This window comes from Anopheles funestus, chromosome 3RL, assembly GCF_943734845.2.
Source record: "Anopheles funestus chromosome 3RL, idAnoFuneDA-416_04, whole genome shotgun sequence".
NCBI classification, from domain to species: Eukaryota; Metazoa; Arthropoda; class Insecta; order Diptera; family Culicidae; genus Anopheles; species Anopheles funestus.
The window spans coordinates 20,083,828-20,106,018 of NC_064599.1; the positions used below are offsets into that span (position 1 = coordinate 20,083,828).

Here is a 22,191-nt window from a genome sequence, read left to right on the forward strand (position 1 = left end):
TTCCGACTGTACCGACGGAATATCTTTCGGATATAAGAAAGAAGTCAACAAATGCAAGCGACTCCGGCTATTTTTTTGTATCGCTTCAACAGTTTGCAACGGTTTTGTTCCGTCCGGTGCTATCGCACCAGGTTGTTGCAAGGTTTAATGGTTTCAGTACCACCTGACATTTTCGTTTTTCTTTTACTTGCCCTTTGTGCTGTACGCACAGCGAAGGTACATAATGCTTTGCTTACTAGTTAGTTGTTTTGCGTTCATATATCTTTTTGAAAGAGTCAATGATCATTATTATATGTGTGTATATATATATATAGATTTAGTTGTTTTTTTTTTAGTAATATTGCCACGCTATACTAATAAGTAGTAAGTCTTTTAATTTGTTGTTATCTTGCGTACGAATCTGTTTTGTTTTTGTCTCATGTTTTATGCACTCATGATGTTCAATTGTCAAACACATTTGCTGCTGTTTTGAATCTACTTACGTGTGTGTGTTTTTACATACTTTTTCGCGCATTGTTCTATTTGCATGTTTGCACCGCAGCTCAAACTGTAGCTGTTTCGTGTTTTTTTTATGTTTTGTGGTGGTTTTTGGTTTTTCTTTTACCTACTTTCTCTGGCTTGTCAATTAGTTTTCTGACTAAAAATATATCCGGTATGATCCTCCTATTTTGTATATATGCTCTCACTTATAAGCTAAAAATGGGTTTTTAATCTTGACTTTGTTTCATCATTGATGCCGCCACATTAAGTTACATTAAATTTCTCGCATGAAATCCATGTTAGTTTGTCCATTAACCCGCTCGCACTACTGCATCTCAATGCGCTTTTCATTTCCTTTATCGTGTACTTTTTCATCATTTGTGTTTGTGTTTTTTTTTTGGTTTTGTTTAAATAACCCCTTCTTTTAGAACCAAAATGCATTCCTGTTGCATTTCACGTTATATTGGTCTTACACATGTTTGCAAAACATTTGATTATCATTTCGATACTTTGCTTACTACCATTTGTTTATCTCTTTGCGTTTGCATTTGCTCCATCGTCCATCCATTTTCAATCCATTTTCCCTATCTATGTTGTGGTTGTCGCTTGGTTGTGCGTAACGCTTCGGTTTTAATATAGTTTGGTTAACTTGTTTTAACGGTGAATGTCGCACGTTTTGCTCCTTTCCTGGTTTCGTTTTTTGTTTGTTTGTTTGTTTGAAAGATGATTAACCGACCGTTTTCGAAACCTCTTACAGTAAAGGTTCCGCTAATAGTGATAAATTTGTTCCGTACTTTCCATAGCCTAATTTTCTGGTGGTGGGATGTGTTTTGTTTTTTTTTTCGTTATGCTGGGAAAGAGAGAGAGCGAGTGTGTGTGTGTGTGTATGGGTCGGTAATATTTGCTATTGTTTTTTTTTGTGTCGATATGTTGTCGCACTTGACGCCAACAAGTAGGATAAAAATTGACATTTTCATATTAATGAAGATTCAGATCGAGAGGTGAAGGAGGAGTAGAAGGAAGAGCGACGTGTGGAGGCACTCTACCAGTAGATATATTTTGTTTTACTTTAACATCGTTTAACAATTGTGCGATCGTAAAGAACCGGTATAGAAGTGTGTGTTTTTTTTCCTTTTCGTTTGTTTGTTGAAGAAATTTGAGCAAAGATAAGGTCCAACAGGTGGTAAAAGGTTACAGGATGTGTTTACACGTTCGATTTTTTTTTTGTTCTAGGCGGTTTTGCTTACAGTATACACGAGTGCTTGTAGTTGTAGAAAATAACAAAAAAACGGATCAGATAGAAGAGATTCTCACTACCAGCCTGTTGCTCTAAGTCTTTGGAAAACGTCTCACTACAGGTGTTGTTGCTGTTTTTTTTCTTCTTATATTTGTTTGCTGAACACGACCAAATTCGATAGGGATTACATAGACAGGGTATGATTTGTTTTCGTTTTCTCTACGGTATAATTGTGTTGCTTACTTGTTTTTGTCTTACTAATTTTTTAGCTACAAAGTTTTTTTTCTTTTAATATTTCGTTCACTATAAATTCTTCTTCATTTTTGGATTGTTTGATCCATCACTGACCACTGATTGCTATTACATCAAACTTTTGTCGGAAATGTGTACGATCCTTCATTGTACGGTTTATGCTTGCGTAGGGAAAGATACATCAGCAATACATATTGTTCTAATATCAGTTCTACATTCGGTATAAGGTGTTGTTGTTAGCTTACTCTACCAAAGGGGGTGCGCAGAGCGTGGTACGAGAGGTGTAAAATTGTTTCATTTGCGTGAAAGTTTGTTTTTTTTTCTTTCTTCTCCTAGTGTGGTAAAGGGGTAAGATACAGCAAGAGTAGTAAAGGTTTTTCGGTTTCGTAGTAAAAACGGGATAGATAAGAGAGTAATAGAATTTTCCACTACAATATGTCAGTGATTGTTTAAAATATGGAAAAATAGGACATAAAATATAGCTGTCCTGGAAAAGGTGTGAAAAACCAATGAACGTACAACGTACGGTATCATTTTTCATCTCTAGACAAACTAACAAGGGCTAACGGGTATGAAGATCATTTATATAGATAGGGATTGGGTACCGTTTTGCCATTGTTTTACTCTTCAATCACGTTTTTTTTTTGCTGTTTAATTTGTTCTATTCAATGGTAATGATCGTTTTATTAGTTTGTTTTATATTCTTTTTTTGTTGTTCTTCTTCTTCTATTTCTAAAACACTACGAGCTCAATTTTGTTAAACTTTGTCTTTTTTTGCTTTTACTATTTTCATTTCTTTCTTTGCTTTTCTTCTTTATTCTACAAGCTTTAGGATGATTCAAAATTCCGGCTTTCTTTTTTCGGCTTCAGTGACAAACAATAGTTTTTGCAACAATTTTTTTATACCAGTTGCTGTGTTATACTTTTTCTTTCATCTTCTTTCCTTGTGGGTGTATGTTAGCTTTTAGTTTGAAATCTCACTGGCATGCACTTGTTAAGCACAATGTTTTATGTTTTTTTTTTAATAATCTTCCGCCTGCTGTGCTGCTTAACTTTAGGATTCGCTTTGAACGTTAAGCGGACAAAAGGCGTTCCACAAGCAAAATGGGATCTGCAGTTGAACGTACCTGGGTGGTCTGTCGCTGGTTTTGATTTCGTTGGCATAAATACTTGTTGTTACCGTTTGTTTTGTTTTTGAGTGCTTTCGATTAGTCGCCCCAAAGCGTGCAGGGTTGGGGAACGGGCAAAACAGGCGATCGGTCAATGCTGCATCTTCCAGTATTTTTCCTAATAAATACATCGAACTCGAATGCGACAAAGGCTTAATGATGAAGAATCACATGCGGTTGTTAGGTATGCGTTAGTTTTGTTTTTTGCTTTGTTGGGCCCAAAAGTGTACAGCAAAAAGGAACAGAAAAGTGCGCTGAAAATCATTTCCTGTGAATGCTCGTTAGTTTCACTATAAAGCTTGAAAAAAATAATATTGCAATACAAAGAGGAAGCTCCCCTTCTATTCCATAGCGTGAGTGAACTGGAAGGTCATGCAGCTTCGAAAACGAAAAAAAAAAAAATACCACATTGTTCACAATCGCATCTCTATCCCAATATAATGAAACATGAGAAGACGGGCCACGAAATGTGTGAAGTGTGAAAATTGAAAAAAACCGAACATTTCAAACGAGCAAACCATCCAAAGTGCCAGTCAGATGGAGATGGTTGAAAATGGAGAAATCAGCTGCTATTCACCGAACGCTACCGGGACGAACTTCAAACGGGAAAAGGTCACACTTTCGAGGCGCGCCATCATTAGCGTCGTGTATCGCGTCAGTTGTCCGCTGTTCGCTTTGTGCTGCAATTCGAGACTCGGAAAAGTTCGGTACACTTTTATAAACCGACACTTGAGGCGATGCTTAACGCAGAGTTTAATAACAATCGTGCACAAACTTAGTTCGTTCGAGGAATGTTTGGGCATCCTGAAACCCCCACAAAAGCAGGTTTGTGCTTCAATGTTTGTTTAATTTTTGCTTCTGCTTTATGTCAACTATAGAAGCGTTTTGTAACATGCTTTGGTTTGGTTTTAATCAATATTGCTCTAATCAATAGAATATGTAGATAAAGTTTGACAAACTACGACTAAAACACTACTTAACGGACTTGACGACTGAACAGGAACTAGCGAGATTTTGAACGATTTTTGTGTTTTCTGCATTTCGCGCACATAATCTAGGCGTACACGGGCACACATATACGCAAACACGTACACAATTTAGATACCATTGGCCAAATTTAGATTTTTGCTATCTTAATCCACTTAACTAACGTCACCAAAAAAAACCGAACGGAGCGAATGGAGAAAACCCCTGTTTTCAGCTCTGACTGCAGGGTTTTTTTACGCGCTCGCACCACCAACATGGTGAATGTATGTACAAACGATAACATAGTAGGCCTATATACTACACAGCAGTGAGGCAGTGCCGCTAGTGCTACATCGAAGCAGCCCAAAGTTTAAAGCGCACGCGAAACTTCCGCGACGGGATCACAAAATGGTGGTTATCTGGGCCGAACCGGACGCGTAGCTGTTACCATCACCGATCAGATTCTGCAGATGTTGCTGCGGCAGATGATGGTACTGCTGATAGTGATGCTGCTGGTGCGTATGGTGATGGTGATGGTGGTAGTGATGATGCTGCTGTTGCTGATGCGCCGCCCCCGAGATGCAGGTAATGCGATCCGGGACGATCGACTCCTCAAAGTCGCTGTTACTGCTAACGGTACGATGGTAGTGTTGGTTTTGCTGCTGCTGCTGCTGTGTGGACGTGGAACGTTCGTTTCGACGATCACCTCCTCCACTGCCACCACTGCGGTGGCTAGACGAGTAGCTAGCCACGCGCCCTATCGAGTTTCGCTCCTTGGAAGTACTCGTGCTCCCACCGCCTCCACCACCACCACCACCGGTTCCACCGGCCCCTGTACCAGCGGCATAGGAATGGTGGTAGTGTCCCGATGTACCCATTCCACCCGATTGCTAGGTGTGGGTAGAGTGCGAATGTGCCACCGATATGGACGTCGTCATGGCGAACGGTCCCTCGTCCTTTCGGCGCTTGTCCAGTGAATCGTACAGCGGAAACTCACAGCACAGGATGAACTTGAGCGCACGTGGAACCTCGGAATAGATTGCTGGAGGGATCGGTATGAGTGGCGATGTGCACGCTTTATATTTTCGATACTCGAGATCACTACGTAGAAAGTGTGACAATGAAAGTAAGATGAAAAAGAGAATGAAATATTAAAATTAAATGATCGCGTTAATACAAGAAGATCGCAATAGAAAATTTGAAGGATGCCCCATCAAATCTATTTCGAATTGACAGTTACACAAACCAAGACTGACATGTATATTTTGTCTACTTTATCTAAAATTTGGCAGCTAAAATCCTATCTTTAAGGTGTATATTAACAGCTAGCTTCTGGTGGGACCATTTAAAAATACTCTACTACGAACTATTACATTTCTTAAGCATTCGTTGATATGTTTATTACCTCATTGCAAAGAAAAAAAAACAAAAAAACCTGTCAACCAACCTGTCTCGTTAACAACAACAACAAAATGGCCATAACTTTTGGCCAACTACCGTGCGTCACCATGTCACAATAAATAAACCAATCGTTTCAATCTTAAACGCTTCCAATTTGCTTCCTTTCATACAATACACACCGGACTCTAACAGCACAATCGTGGCAATAAATCGACCATAACCGGAATCCAATTCGTGTACCAGTCATGCTCCTTTTCGGTGTTTATCACGTTCATTACGTGACCAAAAAACTTCACATTAAAAGCTTGTTCGTAGAAGTGGAAGTGAGCGAGTGAGTGTTGCATCACGAAAGCACCTCAAAACACGGGGAAAAAAACACACGGTAACAATATTTTTTTCCACCATTATACCACTGAACTAGCGTGACCGAAACTGTTCTTTTCTTGTTTCCCCGTTGGTGTATTGGAAGCATGAAGCGAAAGTAGTTTAGCGTTCGATTGGTGCTTGGCACGCAATAAGCTTTGCGCCCCGAAAACCGAAACAGTTTCACCACTTGATAGAAAGATTTGTTACTGCCTAAAGACAAACGACGGTTTTTCGGTTTTGCATGTTTCCTACACGCACTATTTGCAAAGATGTTTTGCTTTTCGCTTTTTGTTTTCCCTTTTCGCCTTGACTGTTGTTTTTCTCTCGTGCTGTACCGTGCCAAATACGCAAAATATTTTCATTTTCCCCGGAATGTTCATTTGCTTGTCGAGCAAAATGGAAGGATGGAAAGATCCATTCATTAGTGAAAGCATCTTTTCACAAGAGTGTTTATTTTGCTCCTATCTTCACCCTCGACTCTATTCATTCAGCAGCAAATGTTGTGCTTGTGGAAATTGTCAACATCTACGATGCTAAAACCCACTTATTTGCGCTGGTGTACAATTTGAAGAAAATGAAATTAATTGAAAGATTATGTCCTTTTCGCCTTGGGAGGGGTGAAATATTTACGACATCAGAAAAACATAAATCGCTTGTCACTCACAATCAGTGTCCCGGGATGACCGGTAGTGGGACGGTTGTCGCACCCACCATCCCCCGAGGAGGCGAGAGGTTTGAATTAACGCGTCTCAGACAAGCTGACGCCAACGGCGGCTGTTTAGATCGCCGGGAGCAGAAGGAGGATAAATTTGTCAAGGAATCAACGCTCTCGTATCGAATTTCTCTCTTTCTCTTGCTATCATAAAAATATGGCCGCATTTTTTGTGATATTTTTTTCCGCGTGTAATGTTGTTTAAATTTTCAAGCTTTCGAGCTTTAAAGTGTGTGAGTGAAGCTTTTTTTGTGTGTGTATCGTATTTGGCTATCTAGAAATACTTACTCTCGATATTTTTCGTCCGCTGACCGTTCCCGGACCGGTATGCCGGACAGGAAGAGGATGATAAGGGTCGTAAAGATCGGCGACAGGATAGCGACCCATTCGATGCCCTCGATGACGTTCAGCGAAATAACGAAGATACCCCACCAGATAACGATCTCGCCGAAGTAGTTCGGATGGCGTGACATCCTCCAAAGGCCTGTACAGATGCCGGATGAGAAAAGAGTGAAAGAGAGCTATGAAGAGTGAGCCAAAAAGGAAAGTAAAAAAGAAACGACGAAACCGGTGAACTTTGAACCTCTTGGACGGATTAATTTAAGAGAAGCGAACAAAACAACGCAAAAGAAAGGTCTTCCAAGTTCAAAGAAGACGTTGAAAAAAAAGGAAACAACACACCAATAATGTGGAAAGATGATACAAATTTGGAACAATTTAACTAAATCGGTTTGGAAAAGGAAGGAGGCAAAACGGATGTCCAAAACGGTAAGTATTTTGGGAGGGGAGAAAAAAAAAAGATCACCGGCAAAGCTGGGTAGCAAAATGCGTCATAAAATTCAATAAATGTCGCACGTGTCAAGGTGGTTTTACGCAATATAATTTCGATCTCGTAAGTGTTTTTTGGGGGAAGTACGTAATGTCGTTATCAGTATCAATATTAAGTTACACTAGAAATCTTGTTTTTATTATTAGAAGGATATCGAAATGATTTTCAAGAAGAAGTGTTGTACGATAAATAGTAACAATAATTATAACAACATATTAAAATAATTTATGATTAAAATTAATTAAATTTAGTTTATATGAGCCTCTAAACTCAGCCTAGAGTATGCAAAACGCATGAAAAATCCCCAGAAGTTATGCAATTTGTGTTACAAAATCTTTTATGTTACGAAAGCAATTGTTTTTAGCTTATTTAAAAAATATTTTTAAAATTTCGACTTTATCCTTATCCTTGACACTAGGTTCTAGTTTGTATAAAATTTTGAAATACTTAACAAAATAGCTTATTATCAATGGACGATTCGAAACTATCATCACTTGCTTATCAACCCAACAGATCGGTTATGATACATTGAGATGTGATGAACTCAATCTATCTTGATCGATCACAATTTGATGATAGTAGCATGATTTTTTCTTTTGTTTTTCATTTATTATGTTCCACCGTTCCCTTTCCCCACTTCACACCTTGGAAAACACTATGCCGCGCCTGTATTTATTAACCCCAAATTGTGGCCAACGCAGAGTTATTGCATTTCATCATCATAAAGCCACCGGTTTTTTTTTTTGTGTGTAGTGACTTTAATTTATCTCGGAATCTCTTTACCACACCGGTGGATAGTGTTTGCCAGAGCATAGCGCATCAGGTCACCAGGCAGCATAGGAGCATAACGCCATGCATAAATATTGCTAGCCGGCTCTTTCCAGAAGGAAACGTCAATCCCACGAGTGAGATTATACTCGAGTACATAATGCGGACACCCATAATGTTCCATCATTATACAATGTTACAGAAAGGGTTTGTTTTTTTGTTTTGTTTTTTTGCTGTACTTTTATTTCCTTTTCTACTACTACTTCACTTTATCAAACCCAGCAGCAGCCGGAGCGTTATATTTGTTTTCATTCTTTCTTTCTTTCGTTTTGCTGAACCATCCGGCGACCTTCATTTGATCCTTGGATTTTTACTTTTCCTGCCGTTGGTAATGATGGATGGATTGTCAGTTTGTAGAAGTGGCAACCATGTACTCGTGCTCGTATACCTTTGTGAGCGACGGATCGTGATGGTAAAATGGTTATCACCAGTGCATCGTGAAGATCCCAGTTTCGTGACAACCCATCATTCATGTCACTGCCACAGGCTAGACAGAGACGATAGGTTGCTGCCGTTGTTCCTTTAGTTTTTCGTATGACTTGTTGGTCCCTGGTGAACCCTTTTACCGTGCTAAGATTACGGATTGTGGTGTAGAGAGAGAGAGAAAAAAAAGCTACACAAGCCGGATAAGTCGTGGTTTAAGTAAGGATCTTTCTCCTAAGCCAAACGAGAAAAATGTGCCCACCGAAAAACAAGAAAAAAAACCAAGTTGCCAAAGTCTGTAGAATACGAACACGTTCGGCACTAAAGCCTCCGTCCGCCTTGCACGGATAACTATTCACTGTGTCCGCAAAAGCTTTCATTTAATTATCTTCCGCCCGTAGCTGGTACGTGCGGGCCACACAAGTCAAGATGTAAAGTGTGAGCTCCAGTGAGCTTTGCGCCAGTGAGCGTGTGGTGAATGACGATACCCTGTAACAGTCAGCTGGAGTGGAAAATTAGGCACTTGCAAAATAATTAAAAATCACTTTGCAAAAGAATGCAACCGAGCCCGTTTGCTGGTGTGCGGTGGAAAGGTAAAACTTAGGCAAGGGTAAGGCTGTGCGATGGGATAGTGTATTGGAGAGTAATTACTTTTGCGCGTAATTCGCCATGATGAATGCATTCGGGAAGAGGTTTTTTTATTTTGTTGAGAAAATGAGAAAATGGAATCAAAAAGCGAATTTGTATTATTTGTGAATGGAATGAATGGGTCTCAGCTATTTTTAATTAAGAGTTCATTGAAATTAATTTAAACAAAAATTCATCATACCTTACAAACGCAGAAGTAAAATTTAAAACGTAATGTTTGAGTATGTTTTTTGTATCAGACATTTGTATAAAATTGTTCGCTTCTTGCAATAATAGGATTTTTCTTTCCAACATTAAAATCCATCCCAATCAATGTCCTTCCGTTGGATCACTGGAAAGATCGTACCCTAACAAACGGACAAGATTCAATTTTGATTTATGCTCAAACCCATGTCCGGGTAAATTCCCCGGCTCGTGCTGGGAATCCCGTGCACAATACATTGCGCTTCAGCGATGGTATGGTTCACGGTTTTTTTGGTTCCATTTTTCCTTTCCATCTACAATGTCATCCGGGTAAGCACAATGGAGCGAAGTTTCTCTTGCCTGATGTCTGTTTCGATCTCTCAACGGCCCAGTTTTTCTTGCCCCGTTCGCCCATCTGCAGACAAACGGTTTGTACGTGTGTATGCTTCGCTACCGATGCCAGTTCCTAGTACGGTGTCCTTGCCCTTGACTGTTTGCTTTCACCGAGTACGTTGGCAAGTGATAGCAAAATAGCGGGGTGAAACAGACTTGAAATATTTCGATGCTATGAAACAGATCACCCCAAAAAACCCCGTTCTTTGGGTGTTGCGAACAACGCAAATGGATTTAAGGTTTCGTGTTCAAACTTTACGGCCTACCGTTGATTGGGTATTGGATCCGTTGTATGGTTTTCGTGTGAGAGAGCGAGAAAAAAAAGAAACCACAACAATTCGAGTGCTCATCGGGAAACATTCCGCTACCTCCCAAGGGTCTGCAAATGAATGATTTATTTGATGCACATAGGATGTGACATTACTGGGACACGGGATGAAAAGTCAAGGGATCCGTACGTTTACGGCTGACATTCAGAGAGTTTGCCAGTGCTGTACGATGGCAACAGAACCCTCGATGACGTCTACCTTTCACCGCAATTGTAAATTTAAAGGCAGTACTAGGGGAGGGGCGGTGGTTAAACAACGCTCTACCATGATGCTCTGTCGTCACCGCTGTCTGGTAACGAACTGACCCGGTTGTGAAGGGCAAGTTCACGATAGTGTGACCACAAAATGGAATGTCGAAACAGTGCTACAAATTTCGAACCGTGGTAATGGTAGTGCTACTAATGGAGACGCCTGGTAGCTTGTGTGAAAGTGACCATGGAGACGCCTGGTAGCTTGTGTGAAGGTGATCATGGAGACGCCTGGTAGCTGTTGGAAAACAACCGAATCGAAGGTTCGATACGTACCATCATTCTTTGTTACATCTAAATGCCTCGCTAATCATCGATTTTTGGTGCGTACTATACATCACTCACACACACACACACCCACTTCACTATCGAGTAAGCCAATAAAACCAGCATCATGCTTTTCCACTTACCATCGCGCGCTACACACTCGTCAAATGCACAAATGGTGACATATCGTTAAGCGGAACAGGGAAAAGTGCCAATTTTGTGTGGATTATCAGCAACGATAGCGTTTGCTGTTGTTTTTGTTGTTTTCCCCTAGGGGATATCAACCTTTGCAATCACTCCCCCGCCCTTCAGGAATCTATCGCAAGACAGGAGAAGGGCCAATTTAGGTACATGATTAATGAAATAATTATGCAAGGCAGCTTTTCGAACTTGCTGCCGGCACCGATCACGTTTGTGAGCTGCTGGTACTGCTGCTCCTGTGTGTGTGTGGGTGTGTATTTATTCAAGCTAATGATTACCGGTACCAGCATACAATAATAAAACAGTGCTTTTTGGGGTGGCGTAATATGACGCATCACCGCAAAATTGACGATACGATACGTTATCGAAAGCGTGCCGTCTTAATTATACCGTTTCCTGTCTGATGATTGAGTGGGGTTTGGGTGCGGAAAATATTCGGGGAAAAAAGTGAAGTGGATACATGCCAGAATGTTAAGGACTTGTTTTGGAATCTGAAGCACTATTGAGTTTTGTTGTACCACACTCGTTTACTTGTTAGAAATATCAGTACATCAACAGATTATATTAAAGATAATAAATTAATTTAACTTAGCCTAACATTAAACAACTATTCAGTGAATGGATTTTTTTAAAATATGTATTATGCTAGCTGTAATTAAAATAAAGGATAATTTATTCCTGAAAGCAGTTAATATAAATTTTCCTTACTTCATTTAAAGGTAAAAAAAGCCGTAATTGATATTAAAAAGAAAAAGCTTTTTACACCGCCATACATTAGCTTATTCACACTGTGCTCGACAAAATGTACTTCAACGTCTTTCACTTACGTCACCGTGTGTGTGTGTGTGTGCTTGTGCTTGTGGATAAACTTTTTCTACCACCCCAAAACCAGATGCCAGATCTTCAACAGCAGCCACAACGAGAGGTCATTCTATTCTCGTTCCTCGTACCTATCTGCCTCTTAAACCATTGTTTATGAACACATTCTTGCAGAACAACGGTTGGCAACATTCAGTGCATCATCCCGTTTTCTGCGGGGTAAAATCGGGAAACGTGCAGCGAAGAAGATCATGGTAAACAGACAAACGCTTCTTCCCCTCTGCATCGAAGCGCGTGTGCAGTCAGCTGTAATGGACAGCAAACAGTCAGCAAACTTCAGCAAAACCAAACCATGGTTTTTGCATCTCTTTTTTTCTTTTCGAGCGAATGGATAGGGAATGTGGTCATTCGGTGCGAATGCGCTTGCATCTGGCAAAGATTGATGTATCTGACCGGTGCATCATACAGTGGTAGTGCAAATAAAACTCATCACTTTTGCAGCCGAAAATAGCCAAGAATAGTTTTATGGTCGTACGAAAATGGAAGTCGCATTAAATATTGAGCTACAAATGACCGGGCGTCTCCATTAATTTTTTATTATTTATTCGCTTAGAAAATGGTAACACATTTCTGGACAGCACAAACCTGTCCACTTACCAATTCAAAAAATGTAAATATTTATCCTCTTTCTAGTGACAAATATCAGCCGATCGGCCACTCTAAACCAGGGCGGGGAACTGTTTTCCCCGAACATTTTAAACCATCGATAGAAGCCACAAAGAAGCTTTCCATTTTTACAGGCAACCGTGCCCCATATCGTGGAATACGTGGTAAGGAATTCGATCGAATCTCCGCAATCTAACGCTCATCAGCCCGTTCTGAATGATGGTGTTTGCATTGGGCACAAATAGCATAAGTAAACAGTGTGAGCCCCCGCAACTCTCTGATCCATTTATCACATGCCTGCCTGATCATTGTTGTCGTCGGAGGCTGGAACGTTGAGGACAAATCTTTCCCTCCCAACATACACACACACACTTACAGGGACGTTTATCAAACAAAACAAAAAAAGATGAAATACAAATGGCTCCGTTTAGTGTGTTCAAGAGCAGGACACTGTATGAAAAACCTTTTTGCAAATAGAACGCGCACAAATGATGATGGGAGACTTTGCCAGAAGATACAATTTCACCTTTTTTTGTTTTCGTGCACAAGCGCTGGCATGCTGCCACAACAACTCACAAGCAGCGTTCTGTGTGTTAAATTTTTCAACAATCTTGTGCATCCATTTTCGGTGTTGTTGTTTTTTTTTGTTGGTTCTTTTGGGTTTTTACCTACTCAAACAAAGCACACACAGCTGGCGAAGCGATATGAAACATAGACTACCGGAAACGACCGACGATCCGATTAGTGGCGTGAAGAGCACTATGGAATGCTCGTAAAAGTGGAACCGAAAGGATGTACCTATTTATTGGATCATAAACGAACGACCGGCAAACGGTTTGAATGCTTCGTCCGCTTCGTTTACAATGGTTTACGAGTGATCGATTGCACCCGACCGAAACATGCCGTTGGCATCGAATGCAATTTCCAAAAACGTTAGTACAGTGCCGTGTATCAGTAACACGAATTGCAGCTGAAGCAGCACTATATTGTGAGGGATTATTAATTGCGCATCAAATGATTGTGTGTAATTTATGTATTAAGCTTCATATGACGCGCTTAATTGGTTGTACCAGATCTGGAAGGATTTTCGTGTGTTATTTACGATGTAAGTTTTTGGTAGATATTGATTTGTTACATTGCCAAAAATATACAGCTGCGTTGTTTTGAGTAGTGTTGTGCTAATTATTTTTTTTGGAAATAATCATTCATGTGAATCTTCAGTGAAGAGTCATTAAAATCGTGAGCCGACTAGAGAGAGATATTTAGAGAAATATTGATCAATATTTCATTTCATAAATTCAAATGAATCCTCAAAGATTCATCTTAAAAGATTCATGAATCATTCATGATTCGCTGCCAACAAACTAAAATTAAAAAGGCTGACCGGCGGGGTGGACTTATCCCAGATGTGCTGACCGTCAAGTGGAGGGACATAAATGATCGGGCTGTCCCGAAACTCTTAGGATTTATTTATAGAGATTCAGAATCATTCAGTTCAAAGATTCGTTTAGATTCATGAATCTGAATCAGATTCACCCTGTACTAGTTTTGAGTGTAAAAAGCTTTTTTTTTGTAAAGAATTATTTACTTGTAAACAAGTTTTTTTACACTGTAGAAACATTTTTCAAGCGTCTGTCTATCTTTATAACAACCTCAACAAAAAAATACCTCACATGTAGCTGCACTCAACCGAAAGTGCCATCTCGCCAGACAATGGGTTTGATTGTACAATGGACTTGCCGTATTACAAACTCACCGTACTGACATTTGCCATTAGCATAATGATAATGTACAACTCAAGCGCATGTGGGCTTAATTTTGCATTGTCTTCTCGGTTTTTTTTCTCCTTCTCATTCCTCGCCCTTCATTCTTTTGGACAGCTTTGCTGCAGCAGCAAAGCACCGTTCGTGTTCACATTCAATCCTAAGCCACGCAAGAATATTTGCTTTGCTCGAAGTTGGCGTGTGGCGTTTGAACACACCACCACTGGTAAAATGTTCGTGTAGGTTTGCAATTAACAAAAAAAATAAAAAATAAACCCACCGTCCGCATAATTGTTACACCGTACTGAAGTGGAGTCATTAAAAGTATGGAGCACGAAATGAGTGGAAATTAATTAATGTACATCTTATGATTTTTTACGTACATTTAAGGTGATCTTGCAAAAAAGGTTATAAATTTTAAAAAATATCTAAATATAATCATTACTAAAATAAAAATTTTATTTTGTTTAAAAAATTCCTTCTGATGGCTGACATCTTGCCAACATGATAACGGCATCATCGCATCAAAAGATCACCCTTTGCAATTAGACCAATTATTCACCCTACAAATCCATCCCATCAATCCTTATCTCATCGTCACACAACACCAATCGATGCTAAACGTGGCCGAAGAAGATGAGGACTTAACCCGGCATCGCTGACTTGCCCGACTCGACAACATAATCGTTTAAAATCTAAACCGCTCGTTAATGTCAACCCGCTCGAATGCTTGCGCCACGGCTGGAGCGATGTTGTGCGTTTTTTTTTTCTTCTAACGACGGCCATCACCATCGGCTGCACTAGGAGGGATTTTCATCGTTTACCCAGACCATCAGGGAACGTCCCAGTCTGGTGGCACTCACGACGTGAAGTTCGAGTATCAATTGTATCCCCTGTAAGCTCACGTAACGAGATGGTTCGTAGTCGTCCGTTCCGTTCGATGGCGACACATGGTGACGGTAGCAATTGACATGGCTCGAGGCTATGATGAGGATTGATTTGTTTGGTTGAAGGTGTAAATGAGGCAACACGAGAAAGGGGGAAAAGTCTTACTACCGCGGTTTGAAAGGGATTAGAGCAATATTGAAATAAATTAAATGAGTGTATGATGAGTGTGTAACCCACATTAAGGTGTACGATAAACGTAGGAAATGATAATAAAATTCAATAAAGCTGCTGTTAAAAAAGCGTAACTAATCCATTCGCTTATGCAAACACGAAACGAGAGAGTAAATTTTCGGAATCGGAATAAAATTTAGCGTTTTCCTCGTAAATCAAAAAAGGAGAAAAACAACCTGAAACTGATTCTGTTCCAAATTCCTTAGTGGATAGAAAAATAATCTTCTCAACACACCGCATGAAATATTCGTTTTTCTTAAATCTCCAAAACAAACTGTGAGGCGTTTCTGTGTTCCGTCTGATAACAGTTTGCTGGAAATAGGAGACAAAGATTTTGTTTTTTATTTCTTTCATCGAAATCCATCCGTTTCAGAAAAGGATAAAATCGCAAGTATTACGCACGGTAAAAGACCATATCCAAATGAGGAATCATTTCCAAGAAACCCATCCTTCAATTGAGTACATGAGCAATGGGCTTAAAAAAAAACAAGAAACACTGCGTGGCACACGGATACCATAATCGGATTAGTATGCGAGATGCTACCGAATGGTAAATATTGATCCACCGAATCCGAACACGGTAAGGTTGGAAAAACATGAAGAGCAAAAAACCAACCGAAATGTTCAGCACAATTCAACTTGCCAAGAAAAACCACCCTCGTGTGCCTTCGGTCGAACGGTGTGTCTTTTACGTAAATTCAACATCTTCGAATTACGGTTCTAATATTTTCGGTACAATGTCTTTTTTTTTGCAATCGTCTCGACCCGGTACCGTCATACATACTCAATAGGGGGTGGTGGTGAACCAAACGATCATCCGTTGTGAGGAAAAAGAAAACTTTCGAGACAGGATCTTATGCCTCGTTTCGATGGAAAAACCGTTCTCTGCTGCACGACCTGCTTCGACAAGGTTAGCAGCCCAAGAGACACAAGGGCAATGGCAAATCCCGGAGACTTATGAATGTGCCGTACATTGACGAGTGTCGTACGGCGAGTGTTTACCGGGGATATGCGAACCGACTAGTCGATGTAGTGTGTGGTCCTTCGTATCGAAACCGAACCGAAGCTGCTGTGACGCATTCAATTATGTCGTTGGCGTACAAATTGTCCAGTGCTGATGAGGTATAATCATAGGCGGTTGAGTCTTTTTTTTGTTGTTGTGTACGCCACATTGACTTGCTGTGGTTTTGTGTGATTGCTCGTTTTGCCCCGCCTGATTAGGTATGCTTGATTGGTGTGCAAACAGTTTAACAGTGTTGGTAAGTTTGAGGAAAAGCTGTGGCATACAGTTTCGCAATAGGAGTTTTGTTGCTAAAACGGCTACGATAAATGCGTTAACGATTGCTGCTAGAAACATCGTTAAAACACATTGTATATAGCTCGGATGGATGGATGTTGTGATTTTGAAAGTGATTTTATGGTTATTTCTGAACAATTTGATATTGTATTTAATAGTAGAAATTATGATATTTGTCAGGATATTTGTACTACATAATTTAAAAGGTTTAATTTAAACAAAACTACTCCTAAATCACGTTTTACGCCTAAATGTATGCAACATGTGTGCATTTAAAGTTTAACTAGCTAAACGCTCGCGACTTTTTGATAAAACGTGTCTCGTAAATAGCATACCTTTAGGCGTTCAACAGCAAAATTGCTAATGCATTCCGCCAGCAGCCATTGTGTACATCATTGTGTGATATGTTTAATGCAATGCTTAAAAAGCACGCATCAAAAGTTCCCTCACACTGCCAAATTGATCACAGTTTTCCCATCATCATCGGTAATGGTCCCGTACTGTGCATGCATTCGTAAACGGTTCCCTTTACGGGACATTAGCCGGTTCTTTCCGGAACCACGCAGAACTCATTAGCGATATTAAAATTCACGCACGCGGCGCACTACCGTCGGACTCAATATTGCCCAATAAAACACTCGCAACCGCCTACGCAAAAACTCAGAAAATGATATAAAAAAATGGTAAAAAATGGTAGTGTCGATGACAGAGCCAGGCAGTAAAAAGGATGAAACGATCGCAAATGGAATGCAAATTTTTAACATCACAAAACTGTTTTGAAGGAACCTGCTGTCCCGGTGGAGCAGTACCAGCAGGGGGTGGTGCCATGTAGAGCCGTCAAATTTATGAAACTCATCACACTTCACGTTCGTCCCGTACCCATCACTAGGGTTTGGCAGCTTAAAATGTAATTTTTAAATGAACAGAAAAAAAACGGAGGGAGGTTACACACAAAAACCGAGGGACATACACAGCAACGAGAGAAGGAAAAAAACGGTCACCAAATGCGTTCGTTGGTCACGTGCTGGTAAAGACGAGACGAACGCGTTCATGATGAGAATTTTTAAAGAAAAATGTCACAGTTGTACATTACGCCGGTGCCGGTGTTTGCGGTGTCTTATCGGCGGTCGGAAGCAAACCATAAAAAAGCGTGTCACAAATCGCATTCGTTGATGAGTGAAGCTTTCCAAAAGTCTAGTTAAATGAACGCGCCCCACGGCTCGTACGTTTGCTCGCGTTTAGAATGTTACCGATGGAAGTGCGGCACAAAGGAAATATCCTCTAGATTATCACTATGCTCGAAACATGCTGGAAAACCTTTCCCAGTGTTCGCTTATCTTGGACGGTTTTGACGCGATCGCGCTCGTCTTGCAGCCGGCAAACGATACCATTTTGCGCAAGGTCACAGGACACAGTTTATGGTTACATCGAAAGATTAATGGAGAGGAAGTGAAGCAAAAAAAAATCACCTCACCAGCTTGAAACTCAAAGCGCGTCAGCTTACTGGTAAGGACGCTACGAGAGAGAAAAAAAAACATCTTTCACATCGTGTGTCGCAGGGTGATGAGCATGAGCATGTTAAAGTGGGCACTAATGAACGACCAACCGGCAAAAACATTAAACCTTGAAGGTTACACCGTCAAAAGGGAAAGTCTTCTCCCTCGACCGGCTGTGGGTCGCGAGACCGTAATGTGAGTATTAAAATCAACCGAGATCGTATAGAAACTCCCCGAAGAGGAGCACAAGGTTTGTATCGTGGAATTGCCCACCCTCCCATCGAAACAAGCACAGTGAAAAGCCTACATTTAGGCGCCGAAAGCGATTTAATTTAACTCCTTTTTATGGACGGAATCCACATCCGCTGTACCTTTGGATGGAAAACACCAAGGCAGCAAGGCTGGCAGGCAATACTTACCATCGTTACAAAACTTGCCCTGATTGATCGGGTCCTGGCGGAAGGAAAACTTCTGCAGATCGGCGTACGTTTCCGCCAGCAGACCCGTGATGAACATGCCCGTCCCGGCCGAATCTAGCGTCGTCATCGTTTTGGGCGCCTTCGGGTACGAGTGTCTCGGTGAGTTGATGATAATGACTGGCAGCGATACGACGAACACCCAGACGGCCTGCACCAGGGGGAATACAGATGAAAGAGAGGGAGAGAGAGAAGAGAAAAAAGAACATAGAAAAACAGCATTAATGGTGTGAGCTGTACGGAGCATAAAGCATTAAAAGCGAAGGCATAGAAAAGCGTCGGGCGTGACGAATAATGAAACCGGGGCCGGGGGACCAACGCTGGTGCGCTGTCGTACCGAACGAGCGTATTAATTAGTACCCAAATTTAGGGGGGAGAAGATTTTAGTGTCAAACCCCCCAAACAACACCGCGTCACGTGTACGGGAAGAAAGGCCGCTTCGAAGATGCTTAATGTTTTCTGTGCTGGGAATTTCTGATAGCTGGCAAACGAAAACTGTCCTACTGGAACTTGCTTTTCGCCAGTAACTTTGATGGGGATTAGTTTTTATTTCACTTCCACTACCTTAATGTTAGGACGTACGATAAAATATGGAACTTATCCGGTCCCTTACAGCTGCTGGAACTCGTTTTTCTTTCACAATCATTCCCCACTCTTATACACAACAAATTGTCTCTCTTTTGCTATCGGGAAAAGTTTCTTGCTTTCGTTTTGCCCCACCTCATACGTCCCCATTTGGCGAAAAAGATACCTCTGAGCGAGAGTGAAACAAAACATAAAAAAGTTTTAATTTCTGCGTGAAAAACTTTTACTCGCTTGTACCAAAACAAAGCATCGAACACACGGAAGAAAGTTGTTTTCCTTCCGAAAAGAAAAATACGATCCAACATGCGAGATTGAGAAGGTTTTTTTCCTTGGGGTGTTTCATTTCATAATTTGCAGCAACCGCGTGTGGTATCGGTTGACTGTTTGCTTAACGCTGGAATTGGTTTCTGGCTTACCATCCGCCGAACATTGGTTGGTTGGTAGAAAGATAAAAGAAAAGTGATATGATTTAAAACCCGGCTAAACTTTTTTTTTGTTTAATGAGGTAGCTTAACTGTATCGTTGGTGAAGTAATTCATCACGTTTGCTTCATTTAAGCGACTGTAGAAAAAGTCATTAGATATCTTTGCGTGATGTATTACTTCTCTGTGGATGGAGAGCATCAATACCGCTATCAGTGATTATTAGCTACATTAAAAGTTTTGCTATGGGGATGATAATACTTCCAGAAACTAGGTATATTAGTTACGAAAGTAACTAAAATTCAGAACACAATAAAGATGTGCGACAGATAGAAATATTTTAAGAAGCATCTAAAATTCCTAATAATATTTACTGAGTGTCCGGGATACATTTTTGACATATTTATAATCGATTCATTTTTTTCGTTATTGTTTCTCAGATGATATTGTAATGTCATCCACATTTCTTGTAAAAGCTTTCCCGGAACGCTCCAAAAGTTGTTTACAACTTTATCAGCTACGAATGTCAAATCATCTGGTAACTTAACAATAAAATGTACTTGCCGTCCTTGTCGTTGCCGTTTTCATGTTGTGTTGTTATGTTATCATGTTGTGTTTACCTTTCTCTATGATACTCTTACACCCAATGTGGATGACATTACAATATCATCTGGGAAATCATCTATAATTGATTCATTTTTCCGTTATTAAGAGTTGACCAACACAGTTTGAAAAGATGTAGGGATGAAGAGCATAATTTGACAAACTGGTGATTCGTGCATGTCATCAAAATAAGGATATTATGACTGCTACCCAATGCTCCCTAAATATAGTCAACACAAACAGGCATTAACGTAGAGAATTGCAATTCTATATGGGCCCTTGTCATCCCTTTTTAAAAGGCCAGAAATGGTTTGGCTGATTTTTTTTTTCAGAATCCAAATGTTTGACCTCCAAAATGTCCAAACCTTAACCCCATGGATTAGTTTGTATGGGGCGCATTTGAAAAAGACATTAATCACTTCGACTAATACGAAAGTCCTGGTAGTGGAAAAAAACAATTTTTGAGGCTTTTCGCAGAGAAACGTTCAGAAGCAGAAGTGAAATTAAATTCCTTGCTAATGGTGGTTCGGTTGAGTGAATCTTGTTGTTAGTATTATAATTTATTCTGCCTGTAATTTTTAACCACTTCATTACTTTCAAAATATAAAAAGAAGATTTTCTTCTCCCTTGCGAAACTGTCAAATTACTCCTGAACACCCCTGTATTCTATATTTTACCACTTTGATGGTTATAAAAGCTCATCTTTTTTTTCTATAAAAGCTCCCATAAAAGTAAAATTTTTCATGACTTGTTTCAAAAACGTCCTCATTCGTCAGCTGTTTACACATCTGATGGATTGTTACACATTAATAAACATTTAAAAAAGAGGTCAAAAGTTCATGCTTCTGGTAATGCGTTAAGACCTTCACGAAGAATCCAACCACCTTAACCAACCTCGTTCGTAGAAAAAATTTAATAACGTGCTATTAAGTAGTTCCTACAATTTACACCACAGAAGCTGTACGCCAAAATGGGGAGGAAAGAAAATGGCCGATAGTTGCACCGTTACCAGCATTACAATCAGAAGCTCTATTACTATGCAACTTCCCAGCGTCCCATTAACTGTATACTTTTTCCAACATTTATTTCCATATAAAAGCGTTAAAAGCACCCACTAATGGAAAGTGCATAGTGCACCCTTTTGCCACAGCGTGCCGTACAACGGTTGCCATTGTTGGCCCGAAAGGAAAACCTTACCTTTTGCACACGTTTGCATTCGGAATGGCGAATGGCTTTGTACTTTTTTTTGTGCTGTTGTTTGCTTTGTACACACATGGAGAATGTACACACGGCCATCGTATCACGCACGTGCACCGTATGCAGTAATTACCCGCCACACTGGGTTGGGAAATTATTTATACACTTCCACGAAGCACGGATATGCTTCTATTCTTTGCCCGGCTGTTTGCGTTTGCGTGACCATACCGAGACACTCTGTACCGACGGGGTGTTCGCGTCCGTGCAAAAGGATTCTCTTGCACTCGTTATCTTTCGATCCGAAGCCAACCCGGGTACAGCTTCGGTGGCCGTTAAAATGGCCACGCTTAGAGGCCGATCGAAACGGTACAAACCGATGGAGAGGATGTTCCGATCGGATTACGTTAGTACCTAGTTGATTTGCATGAAACAAAACACAAACTTTTGGGGCGAGTGTTGTACGGTGTTATCTTCACAACTTCAAAAAATCCCGGACGCTACAAATCGGCAAAATTAAGGAATCGAAACAACCCCGGGGGGCGAAAGTGAAATAATTTATGGGTTGCAAATAGCTAGCCGGTAGCAAAACAACAACGCAACGAATTGAAGACACTGGGAAATTACTAACCCGAGCATAGTAGGAAAGTTTAACTTCAGGTTGAAATATGCTTTAGTACGGGGCTTTTCTTCCTTCAACATTGCGTATTGTTGTACTCTTTTCGTTTGAAGTGTAGCACATTTTCGCTGCCAAAAATACGCAGGAAGCACTCGGCGCTATAAACAATCCATTACGATCACTTGGCAGGAAGCTTGTGG

The 22,191-nt window shown here is 40.5% G+C and overlaps 1 protein-coding gene across 1 annotated transcript in view; it reads right to left on the reverse strand.

Annotated features, from left to right (window-relative positions):
• Positions 1 to 4,994: 4,994 nt before the first annotated feature.
• Positions 4,995 to 22,191, reverse strand: part of LOC125770598 (uncharacterized) — a 42,323-nt gene continuing 25,126 nt past the window's right edge. The window contains exons 4-6 of the mRNA XM_049440371.1: positions 18,512 to 18,719; positions 6,872 to 7,067; positions 4,995 to 5,205 (exon numbers count right to left, since the gene is read on the reverse strand). Coding sequence (XP_049296328.1) covers positions 4,995 to 5,205; positions 6,872 to 7,067; positions 18,512 to 18,719 — 615 coding nt within the window. The remainder of the gene's footprint in view (positions 5,206 to 6,871; positions 7,068 to 18,511; positions 18,720 to 22,191) is intronic.